The 12,879-nt window shown below is 36.9% G+C and overlaps 2 protein-coding genes across 2 annotated transcripts; one reads left to right on the top strand and one right to left on the bottom strand.

The window, feature by feature from the left end:
- On the bottom strand, positions 278 to 3,541 carry LOC107635123 (CBS domain-containing protein CBSX6). Its single transcript, XM_016338501.2, has 2 exons — positions 2,649 to 3,541; positions 278 to 1,370 (listed from the first exon to the last, which is right to left on the bottom strand). Exons 1-2 carry the CDS (start codon positions 2,987 to 2,989, stop codon positions 434 to 436), a joined length of 1,278 nt encoding a protein of 425 aa, XP_016193987.1. The 5' UTR covers positions 2,990 to 3,541; the 3' UTR covers positions 278 to 433.
- Positions 10,707 to 11,489, top strand: LOC110270787. Its single transcript, XM_021120229.1, has 2 exons — positions 10,707 to 11,057; positions 11,142 to 11,489. Exons 1-2 carry the CDS (start codon positions 10,875 to 10,877, stop codon positions 11,316 to 11,318), a joined length of 360 nt encoding a protein of 119 aa, XP_020975888.1. The 5' UTR covers positions 10,707 to 10,874; the 3' UTR covers positions 11,319 to 11,489.

Raw genomic sequence — 12,879 nt, 5'->3', positions numbered from 1 at the left:
AATGTAATATACACGTGTAAAATAATTTTACACTGACAATGTATTAAAATTAAATTCATATTTTATGTCCCTCTATTTTTTACTTTTGAAGTATAAAATTCATCTTAAAACTTGTTTTAAGAGAACAACTTTGAATTCTGACCCTAATCTCACAAAAGTAACAAAACTTAAATAAGGGAGATGATTACATCAATTGAACTGGGTTATCATGTTACTCATGTTGATCAAGAAGGAAATTTTCATGTCAAACTAAGATGCCAAAATAAAGCAAGAATTCTACTCATTGAACAGAAAGCTATTATTCTTTCATTTTCATTCCAATACTGCTTATTCATGTTTATTATCAAACAATACATACTTGTACAAACAACACAATCCACCTTTTAACATAATATGACAGATTCATAAACATCAACAAATTGAAACAAAAATTTCAACTTTGAATTTCGTTTCCAATCGCTTCTGTCGATCTATTTGCAGAAACGAAGGTCGTTGGTGGTTTGGTTACAGCAGCCATAATATCGGCATATCCAACCACGCCAACTAAAACTTCATCGTTCTCATCCTCGGTCACCCAAATATGAGTCGCCCTGTGAGATAGCATCTGAGCCATGACTGCAGCCAATGAACTGGTAACTTTACATGTCAGAGGTGCGCTTCTACCCCGATACATGCTCCTGGAACCAAAACTATGGCTTGCAGAATTACTGAAGAACCCGATACTCCTGCTACTGAACTTTTTTGGTTTTCTTGGACTGCCACCATTAACTAAATTATTTTCTCCAGCTGCCGAGTTTATGGAGAAATCGGGCAGGGTCCTTGTGGTAACATTGTCTTCAACTCCCATAACAAACTGCCCAGATGAGAGATTGGCTAGAGCCCATGCTGCGGCTAGATAGTCGCATTTCCATAACCTGCATGATGAAATTTCTCCAATGATTTTACGCTGGCCATCTGGCATGCTTTCAATGACTGCCACTGCAGTAGGGTCTTGAGGAAGCTTTTGAGTTGCTTCAATGGCCGGAGAAGAGGATTCGATATAGCTGTAGTTAGAATTAATTGCTCCAAGAGCAGCAATGGAAGTGAGAGGAAGAGGGGCGAGAGCACCAAGGCAACCAATGATAAAACGGAGTACATCTTCTCTAGAGAGACAGCAGAACTTGTCACGGATAGCAGCACTGGAAGATGAAGAGTTTCGATTCATGTTGGCAGGTAGGTTGTTGCTGCTGCTGCTAGGAGTTTCAGAATTCTTGAGCCACTTGCCATAGTAGATAACCGAGAATCGCTTACTCATGCCCTTCCACACCACACTCTTTGGAACAAGAAGACGTTTCACACCTTGCTTCATCATGTCCAGTGCATCTATCAACCTAAATGAAACATTAAGGGTGTGTTAAGCAAATTAGAAAACTGATCCAAGAATATTACTAGTTACGCAATCTACCTAAATTTAAACTAGCTTCAAGAGACACATATTTGTCTTGAATTTGTTTTGAATTTAGATCAACATCAATTCATTTTTGTTAAACTAGATGACTATGCATTTTTTTTTCTTATAAAAAATGGGGATGGAAATGTGGAAACCTTTTAGCTCAAAACCAATAATTTATTGGATTTTTACCATACATGTCTAACTTCAAAACCAGCTCCAGATTAGTTATTGGATTTTTGAAGCTTAATAAAACCTCAACATTTTCATTTGTTACTATGTTTTTATTCTTTTCATAAGACAAGATGGCAATTCCCTAAAATATGAGCACTTTATCCTGAGATGGTGACTTTTACAACCAGAGCATATATTGGACACCATTTCCCAGGGCCGATTTGGTAACCAAGCAAAAACAATTATTTCCAAGAATTCAAATAGTTGATAAACTTTAAACTTCATTTTCATATGAATATAAGAAAGCAATAAATTCACATTTAGGACAGAACTTCAGATAACACGATATAATTCTGGATACTTCTAGGCGGTATACAGGCGTATTTACTTCCTACATAAGTACGAGAAACCATACGTGGGTACCTAAGAAACATGTGCTCGGCATAAGACTAAAGTTATGAAACAATTACTTGGGAATACAAATCTGCCACTTATGTTTTCAGAGGCATGAGATACTTGTAATTTGACAGAATCATATTCCGGGGAAGGATCTCGAATACTAGTATTGGATTCATCTAATCCTAGATGCCTATAAGAATATGATGTTGCAACAACATTCCCCAAATATCTCATCTCTATTAGCAATACAAATCATACCAAAAACACACACACCCTCCATCCATGTATGATGTAATAAAGCATTCTATCAGTATGATCAGACACAAAAACACACGCAAACATTAGAATCTTATCCCATTGCACACTCGCAAAGAATTGTCACCAAAGCAACCTATAGAATTGCTATAGTAATAGCACAATCATCAGTTCAATTCAGCACTAATCCAGCTCAACACAAGTCAACGAAATTCTTGTCGGTAGAGACACTGGACAAACTTACCTGAACCAGATTAACTGAGTGGATTAGACTAAGCAATTCAACAAACACATGGTAAGCATACCAACCCAACAAGTATAGTTTAATTTTTTACTTATTTTCATATGATCGAATCTAAAAAGTATTAGTAGGGATAGGTTGCTTGTTTACCTTGTTGCAGGATCAACCAATCTAAGCAAAGAATTATTAGGAACAACCACATCAGAAACAGGTGTCTTCAATGCCTTGTCCTGATCCTCAAGACACTGATTCTTAGCCAAGAAAGCAACTATATCAAATGAATTAAGGATCCCAACAAACCTCTGCTGCCTCATCTCACTGTTCTCAATACCAACATGAGATCTCTTCTTCCAAATTGGTATGCTCCCTTCAGGGGATTCACCAATTGCCCTGATTGCAGTCTCCACAGTCTCACTCTCATGGAACTCCACTATCTCTGGCTTCCCCACAGTGAGATCCCCAACAACATGGTACAAGAACACCGATGCCATACTCAGAATCCAAAAGGGTAACCGGATTCACAACAAAGATTAGATTTTTCAGAAGGGGGAATTAAAAAAAAGCAAAAAAAAAAAAATTAGGGGAAAAACCCTAAAAAAAAGATGAATTTTTTAAAGGTATGAGCTATAAGAGGGTATGGAGGAAGATGAGGAGAAGATCAAGTGCTGTAATGGGTAGTCTGAGGAGGATCAAGTTGAGAAGGAGAAGTGAAGAGAGAGAGGTTAAGGAGCAGAGACCCTTTGCTTTTGCCATTGCCATGGAAGAGGAATCCTCACAACAAGGTTAAAGCCCATCAATCAAGTAGGGAAAAAAAAGAAAAAGAATATCCGAAAGGTTTGTAATATTAGATTAAGAATTGGGTTGTTGATAGAAGATTATAGAGAATTTTGAGTGGCCTATGGAAGAAAGGAAGAGGCAGAAAAGAGAAGAAAAGAAAATGAAGGCATTTAAGATGAAGGTCTCACGCGGTCGGGGACCTGAGAAAGTGACAGTGATCATCAGCTCCCTACCTCCACATTGTAGTAACCCAATTATGTTGTAACAGGACATTAACCGAGTAAATATCCTTGATGGCTTCCTAGACTCATCCAAACATTGGCTATTACTCATCCATAGTTATATGTAATTAAGTTGGCCAAAATTCAAACAGAATCAGACGCATTAAATGGCGAGTGAAAACACACGCTAGAGACAAACGAAATTCTTCCTTTTTCATTCGCACTTCATTATGAAAAAACGTTACATCTTCTTTAACACGAAACCAATACACGAAATGACTCATTCTCTTCGAATCTCTCTTAACATCACTCAAACTTCAATCATGTTTTCTGCGGAAATCACTACTAGAAAGGAATCGGGAGAAGATTTCGCAAGCAACAACCAGAAACGAACAAAAACTGCAACAAAGACTACCAAAGGTATGAGAAAACTATTGTTCATTTGAAATCTTGCAATGTCGCGCTTCTTCTACTTGCATTTTAGGTTTACTAGATTGATTTGTTTCGCTTAGTAGATGGAACTATTGTGAATGCATTTTTACAGTATAACTAGCCCTTGGAATGAAATTTATTATTATTTTCATTCAATTCAGTGGATAGTGTAATTAGGGCTTTGAGATTTGTTCGGTTCGGTGACTTTTGTAATTTTGGTTCACCAAGTGAATGATGTTCGATTTGGTGGGTTCCTTTTGTGATAGCATGCAGCAAATCATTTCCTAACTGTTTCATTATTTATAATGTTTGATTCTGTGCATGAATGAGTTTCGTTAAGGCTGTCCTATATAATGCTAGTAAGAATCTTCAGTTTGGATCCCTTTGAGAAGCAAATAGTGTATTGCCCAAATGTAAATTTTGTTTAGGACAATTGACATTAGAAACAACTCTTTAACTTTGATAAGCCATACTACTGTAAAATTGTCTCATTATATTGGATAAATTTCAGTAAGAGTTTTTAAAGAAGCCAATTTGCAAATGTCATTTTGAAAGAACACCTAATTTATGAAATTTGAAAAACTTTTCTTTTGGAAGATATTGATTTAATTAAGATATACGTGCTTGTTCTTATCGATGTGGATAGTTTAACTAGAGCTTTGAAATTGGTTGTTACTATCTTCAGTACTTCTTTTGCATGGAGGAATACTATTCTTATTGATTGAAAGTTGATCACCATTTATTAACCACATGAATGTTGTTCGGTTCGGTGGCCTTTGTGATTTTGGTTCACCACATGAACGTTGTTCGATTCGGTGACCTTTGTGATTTTGGTTCACCAAGTGAATGTTGTTCGATTCGGTGTCCTATGGCATTTTAATTGACTTGATTAAGATATACATGTTTGTGCTTGTTGATGTATTGAGTGTATTGACCAAAATTTTTTATTAAAGCAAAACAGAACAAGACAATGGCAACAATGAAGGAGAAGCCGCACTATAACGTAAGTAGATTAAATATATTTATCCGCTTTCATTTGAATAATATCTATTTTGTATTATAAATATATCCTAGCATTCTGTTTCAAAACTTGCAAAAAATTCATTATTGCAGATGCCAAACAAAGTCAATAGCAACAGTGTACAGGGATATGAGTCAAGAAAAGAAAGATAGAGTGGAAGAAATGGGATTTGGTGCCCTGGCAAATGTCCCAGAAATGTTAGATAGTAAATAGCATGTACTATGATTGGCTGATTGTAATTAACAATATTTTGTTTAACTTGTTTAAAAAGCAAAAAATGCTTACTTTAAATGTATATATGTCAATATTAATCTAAATGTTAATGTTAATATTTATATTTGATTCAAGATGGATTACTCATCTGAGATGTTAATTTATATATCTGTTGAAACTGTCTGGCTGTTGTTTTATTCCAGGTTCTCAATGATTGCAATCATTGTATTTACCAATACATTACGAACTCCAAAAGAACACAGTAAACCGACATTAATACATTGGACGAACCGAAAGTTGAAAACATACTGAACCCCTAAACCCTGAACCCTAAACCCTAAACTCTAAACCATGAACCCTCAACCACTAAACCTTAAACCCTAAACACTAAACCCAGAACCCTGAACCCATAAACCCTAAAACCCTAAACCCTAAACTCTGAACCCTGAATCCTGAACCCTGAACCCCTAAACCCTAAACCTTGAATCCCTAAAACCCTAAAATCCTAAACCCTGAACCCTGAAACTTGAACCCCTAAATCCTAAACCCCTAACCCTAAACCCTCAACCCTGAACCCTGAACACAGTGAACCGAAATTAATACACTAGGCGAACCGAAAGTTGGAAACACACTGAACCCCTAAACCCTGAATCCTAAACCCTAAACTTTAAACCCTGAACCATGAACCACTAAACCCTAAACCCTAAACACTAAACCCAGAACCCAGAACCCTGAACCCTGAACCCTGAACCCATAAACCCTAAACTCCTAAAACCCTAAAACCCTAAAACCATAAACCCTAAACCATACTCTGAACCCCTAAACCCATAAAACCCTAAACCCTAACCCCTAAAATCCTAAACCCTAAACCTTAAACCCTGAACCCCTGAACCCCTGAACCTTTAACCCTTAACCCTTAACCCTGAACACTGAACCCTAAACCCCTAAAATCCTAAACTCAAAACCTTAAACCCTGAAAATCCATCCAAGAAAGAGTTTTAAAACTCCACCAATGTAAGTTAAGAATAATTATGTTACTCCACCATAACTTTGGAAATTGTCCAAAGACCAACATCCTTCATTATGTGTATGTAAATTCTGGCCGGACAATTTAACCCAGCTGAAGGGTTTGTCTTCAAAGTTGGAGATATCTTGGATTTTCACCTCCCCTCTCTAGTGCATACAATTAGTTGATTCTTAATCTTGTCTCCGTCCCGAGTCGTGTTCCTTATTTTCGTAGAAAAACCGACAAGTTTGGAATAATGTTTGTAGAACTTTCCAGCTTCTTCTAGTATCTTGAAAATCATTCCCACCTTTGGGATGAATTTTTCATCCACAACACAGTTGATCTGCACGGTGAACTGAAATCTTAAATACAGTGAACCAAAATCTTAATTACGGTGAAACAATTATATAGTACTTAGGGAACAAAACAGAATATATTCGTCTAATTTTTTTAGACTCCTTTCTGCATACCGAACCGAACACATGGATATGGTGAAACAACTCTATAGTACTTACCAAACTGAAAAGTTACTCACAATGAACGAAACCATTATACATATTATCAATTCAATTCAGATACAGATCACCTCAGTCCATTCAATTCAATTCAAATAAAATTAGCAATTGCATTCAATTGAATTCGATTCAAAATTCAATAATCCAAACCTCATCAAATTGATGCGTTTCGGAAGAATTATCCAAATCACACTCATTCAACTGATTTAAAGTTGATTCATTCATTGTTTCAATTCAAAAGTGTAGATCGACGAAGAAAACGAAGAATAAGAAGAACGACGAAGCTAATTATGTTGAAGTCAATCCAGATCCATAATGCAAAGAAGAAAAATGCAAATAGGGGAGAAGAACGAATTTAATTAGGTTGAAGAAGAAGGAGGAGAAGAGGAAGAAGAAAGAAAACGTGAGAATAGAACAAGGTTTACATTGAGAAAGGTTGATCACGCAAAAGAAGGATTACGTTATATACGTTATATGAGGCACGTGTAAAACAAACGAGTGTAAAACGCGTATAGTGGAAGGTACTTGGATAACATTCATGTAATTTTTAAATGGATGTAGAGCTTTTCTGATTATTTAAATGGTCTTTGAGATTTAAATTTTTTTATAATAATCTGTTAGATAGAGTTTTAATTATAGTAGTCTTTCAAATTTCTTTCAAGATTTTCTTTATTATTTTCGGTACTAAATCAGTTATCAAAGTGCTAATGTGATTAGAGATGGTAATGAATATTTATAGGGGTAGAAACTCTCTCCTTTCTCCATCTTTTTCCTCTAGTTTTCGCTCTATTTCTATTACAGATCTCATTTATTTTGTTTATAGAACAGGCATATATCTGTAGATATCCGTGAATATTAAATTTTAATAATAAAAAAATTATGATAAGATTTTATATAATTCAACTAAAATATAAAGACAATTAAAATAACTAACTTGAGTTGGTTGAGTGGTCAGTTCACTCGTCTGCTTAAACAAGTAGCGGAGCCTTGTATATGTAGTAACCCGTTGACCAACAACAGACTATTAAATAGAGCTCAGATCTGCGACGAATTAGTCTTTTGACCTGTCAGGCTGGGGAATAATGTGGACAACAAAAAACAAGACAATTTAAACATATTCAACATAATAACTGTTCTTGTGCGAATGGATTGGATGTAACTCGTCTTCCAACCATCGGCACCGAGTTGTTATCCTCAATTCTGAGCTAGTGGCTTAAATGTCCGAGCTTTTCGTCCAGAGAATATACCACATCACGGTGAGAACAAAAAGGAGGGATGCACCTGCAAAAGGCACTCCGATGCTTAAGTCAGTATTGTGTGTATTTTTTGTGCTCGTTCTGCCGAAGATAACATGTCATACCTTTTTTATGTGAGGTGAAGCAGAACAGTTACATTTTTGGCAATCATTTTCATTGAAGGATAGTTGTTGAGTTAAGAAATTAACTAACTCAATTGATGATGAAAAACATTGATCTAATGGGTTAAACACCCAATTAGCTTTTAATTGTTTTGAATAATGTTGCAGGCCAAACTTACAACAACAGAAACCCAATGAGATAGAGTAATTGAAACAAAGATTATTAGTGAGTTCTCTAGCTAACAAAGCCCAAAAATAATAGAACAAAGAATTCAGCTGTGCCAGATGGAACATATATCCAACCCAAGTCCAAGAAGCGAGCTTCCACCAAGTTGAAGCTTTCCAAAGCCAACGTTCACATAATTTGCTTCAGTCAAAATCAGAGAGAGAGAGAGAGAGAGAGAGAGAGAGAGAGTCGTTCTCCTTGTTCATTTCACCAAGAGAAGAAAGAAAGAGAAAGGTAAAACTCAAAAGGTAGTGTCTAATTACCCAAATCAAAGTAAGCTAAGCTAAGTTAGAGGATAAAGGTGATTTATTTTCATTTACATGCAATTTACTTTATTTAATCCTTCTCCAAATCTGTACAACTCCAATTTGGGATAAATGGAGAAAGTGTTCTCTGATAATCATTGTTGTGAATCAAAGGCTAAAATTATTTCTTGGGGACAAAGCATTTGCTCAAGGGTTCAGATTTGGGATTACAATGAAACATTTCTCTTTACTGATCTGAGATCTTCGGTCAAGCAAAATGACCAACTTTGAAATCCCTAATTTGGAGGTTAATTGAAGAAAGTGAATGACAAGCCTGAGAAGCACACAGCTCGAAGAGTTGACTTAGAAGAGATCAATACAGCAACTTAGAAAAAGGTACAAAAAGAAAAATCTTCATCTTTCTAAAGACAAGGAGAGAGAACCAGAATCTGAGTTTATTTGAGAGCTTCACTGTGAAGGGTTCAACGTTTTGGACAGTGTTTTCTAAGTTAAAGAAGCATTCCGCCAAGATGAAGAACTAATTCTGAGTTAGCTGAATCTGGTTCAACCTATAGCAACAGAGGCTGTTAAAGCATCAATCTCCTTCATGTTTTACAGTCTGTATTTCATTTTCAATGTATATCTTTCTGTAATTTCTTGAGAGGTAAAAGGGTGAAAGAGAAAAATTAAGAAAAAGCCTATGAGTGACAAAAGACTGAGTGAAACATTTGAGAGAAAAGCCTAGAGTGATTTCAGATTTCTTTAGGTTGTTTCATATGTCTTGCGTCTTGTAACTGTGAGGTGCCCCTTTCTAAGTTGGGTTAGCACTTAGAGTGAAGAGTTAGGTATTAGCATAACTAAGTCAAGTTAGATAAGAACTTGAGAGAGAAAGGATTGAGAGAATCTTGAGAAATTGGTGTATGTAATACTTTAATTATAGTGAAAATTCTACCACTGTTGTGGTGGAGACTGGATGTAGGTTGCATTGCACAAGGCAACCGAACCAGGATACATGCCTGTGTTATTCTTCTTCTCTTTCTCTATGTTCTGTTTTCTAATATTTATGAGACAAAATAAAATTGTCTCATAAAATTTTCGCTGCACAGTTCAAACAGATTTTAAATGAAAGTTTGATATTAAAGGCTTGATCCATCAAAGCAAAAGAAGGCCATAGATTTAACCCCCCTTCTCTAAATCTTCTGTAACCTTCAATAGTAATACTGTATTAAGTCGTTACGATACTTATTTTGTGTGAATTCGAATTATGACGTTTGAATAAGTCATAACGTGTGGGGCCGAGCTAAACGTATAAGGCCGATTTATTGCTTTTTAATTAAGTTTTACCGACCATATCACAGCCTTCAAGTTTAGCCTAACGATGTTTTAATAGAGCAGGTTGAGTTTTTGGTGAGTTATAGCTCGGCTAGTGTGGTGGTTATGGTGAACTTTTGGCTTGATGATGTTTTAAAGAGGATATTTTAGTAATTTCACACTATTGGGAATTTAGCGAGTCTTTATGGGCTGGGTACCTCAATCCCCACCCCGTTTCCGTTTATTCGAGGGACGGGTTCCTGTCTCCATGTGGATTTCGTTACTCTCAACATACAATGCTTTGTTTTTTGCAAAATATTGGTTGAAGTTTGTTTTTCATTTTTCTCGCTCTACTTTATTAGTGAATCTTTGGGAGACGTTGGTTGATTATGGTTGTTGGTGATGGTAGGGTTCTTGTATGCTAGGGTTTGATTTTTTTTTATGTATATACATATGATCAACTGAATCTTTTAATTCTTTGTCCGTTTGAGCAGTCATTGATTTTTCATATTCCATTTTAAAATGACAATCTTATTCCTTCATATCCCATTTTAATTCTTTGTCCATTATTTTTCAGTTGAAATTATATATATTTATTATCGGAGCAGCCATTGTTAGAGCAATTGTATTACTCTTTGATCAATTTAAAATGACAATCTTATTCTTTTATGGTTCTCTAATACAATTACTGTACATAACAGAAAAAATATAATTACATATATGAATAATTGACCATTTGTACCCATGATAGTTCAGAACGCTGACAAATGTACCCATCGTAGAAGGAAACTGACTTTGTAACCATGAGAGATGGGCTCCGTGTGACAAAAATAGCCTGGCTTGGGTTGGCACCTGCTTTGGGTTTGTATAGTCCTACATGGCAATCCGAACCTCCCAAAGCCTAATCCACGTGGATCTGAACGTTGTATACGTAGATAATGGTTGAAATGAAAACCCTAGCAAGCTCTCTTCCCCAATTCGAACCATAACCCCAAATCTGAAATTTTGTTGCAATTCGAACCATAACCCAGAGTGATCTCAGAACCCCAGCGATGTCATCACGCAGATTTAACTCAGATGGAAATTTTGGAACTCGCAGCAGTTCTTCAAGTTCGAAGAAGATGAAGGAGAAGAAGCTCGACGGCAAATGTTTCTGTGGGATAGATGTTGTGTTGATGGAGTCTGGAACGATTACGAACCCTAACAGATGGTTCATCAGATGTCCTCTATGGGCGGTAAGGGACAGCTGCTGTTGTTGTTGAGGTTAGACAATGATTTCTGAGTTTTAGTTGACAAATTTGGGATTTTTTTTCTCTTAGACAAGAGATTGCAGATACTTTGTTTGGGTGGATGAACTCGAACAAGGATGGGAGGGTGTGGCAAGATGTTTAGCCAAGAGGAAGTTCGAGCATTGTTATGCAACACCTGATGATGGATTGACTCTGAATTCAGGGGGGAAAATCTGCAAGCATCCTCAATTATGGCTAAGAAGATAGACAAATTTAGGGTTGAAATTAGGGGTGAAATTAGGGAAATTAGAGTGATGATTATTACTGTTGCACTGGGGGTAGCATTTTGTCTGTTTTGTGAGTTGTATTTGGTTATGAAATCATAAGACTTGTAAAAAGAGAGGTCTTTGTTCTGTCATAGTTAAAATTTTTGAATGATATGGGTTGTTCCTAATCTATACTGGTTTGCTTTTCATGTGATACACTGATGTAGATACATAATGTTTGAAGTTGTTGCTGCAATCTAAAATGATGACCAGGACCTGGTTAACTGGAGCAGCAGGATTGCTCTGAGGAAAAACTGGAGTTTGTTCGGTATCGTCGTCACTTGCTATGTTATGCAATTCCTCTGATTCATAGCAATGATGACCAGGATTTTCATCAGAGAAATCATCATCATCAACGGGGACGTAGAAGGTTGGAGGCTTGTCTGGATCGGGGTTTGGAATGAAAGACTGGCCTGTATGGGGGGCCTCCTAGTTGATCTCCTCTTATTCACCTTTGGCCTTCCCTGAACCTCCTCTGAAGGATTGCTCTGATCATTCTGGGGAGTCCTATTCGTGTCAGAGGGTGGGAATGTCTGAGGGATTGATTGTGAGAGTGGATTCCCATATGGATGAGGGGTGTATTGGGTTAGTTGTTCTGGTTCAAGAGGTGTAGAGACATTGGGTTCAGAAGCAGGGACTGAGTCTGAACAAGCAGTATGTGTTGGTTGCTGATCTTGTTCAATAGGTGGCTGGGAAGGTTGGGACTGACTTGATGGTGGTTTATCTGGTATGCCAGGTGTTGGGGGAGGCTGAGAAACACCTGAGAGTTGTGGGTCTGCTGTCTCCTCTTCCATAATGATATTGTCCTCTTTTTGGGCATCCAAACCAGCCTGTGTATGTGCTTCATAGGCCCCTTCCCTGCTCTGGGTCTCATTCCTTTTTCGGTCATCCATCCCAACTTGCAGATTACTTACAATATCAGCATCATCCTCATCTTCCACTACTATCAACCTTCTTTTGGGACTCTTTTTCGGAGTTGGAACCTTTTTAGCACACCGCTTTACTCTCCTCTTTGATGGAGTCATGTTGTTCTCCTCTACTAACACGGGCTCATCCACCGGATGCTCTGTATATACATTTACTCTGTTACTGTTCTTCACAGCTGCCTCATACATCCTAACTATATCCATGTCAACCTTGAGCTCCCTCAACCCATCATCAAGCCCTTTCCCAGGTTCCAGCCAGAAAAATTTAGAAACAGATGTATATCCTATGTCCTTCACCAAATCAGATACGAAAAAGCCATTCAAGGTATCAACATTAACCCTCTCTATCTCTGTGACTTCACCATCAACATAAGTAAGCTTCCCAGACGGCCCTCTCTCAAACCGTCCTCTATGATTAATACATAGTGTTATATGGATGGTGGCCATTCCTGAAACTGAAATAAACCAACACATTCTAAGATAACAGTGCATGTTACTACACCTAACACAAACCATAAATCAACTACTTCAGCACCTAACAGAAACCCTAAATCAATTAATCAACTAATTTAGCAA

The sequence above is a fragment of the Arachis ipaensis genome, chromosome B04 (assembly GCF_000816755.2).
Source record: "Arachis ipaensis cultivar K30076 chromosome B04, Araip1.1, whole genome shotgun sequence".
In the NCBI taxonomy this organism is placed as follows: Eukaryota; Viridiplantae; Streptophyta; class Magnoliopsida; order Fabales; family Fabaceae; genus Arachis; species Arachis ipaensis.
This window is presented reverse-complemented; position numbering and strand designations above follow the sequence as displayed.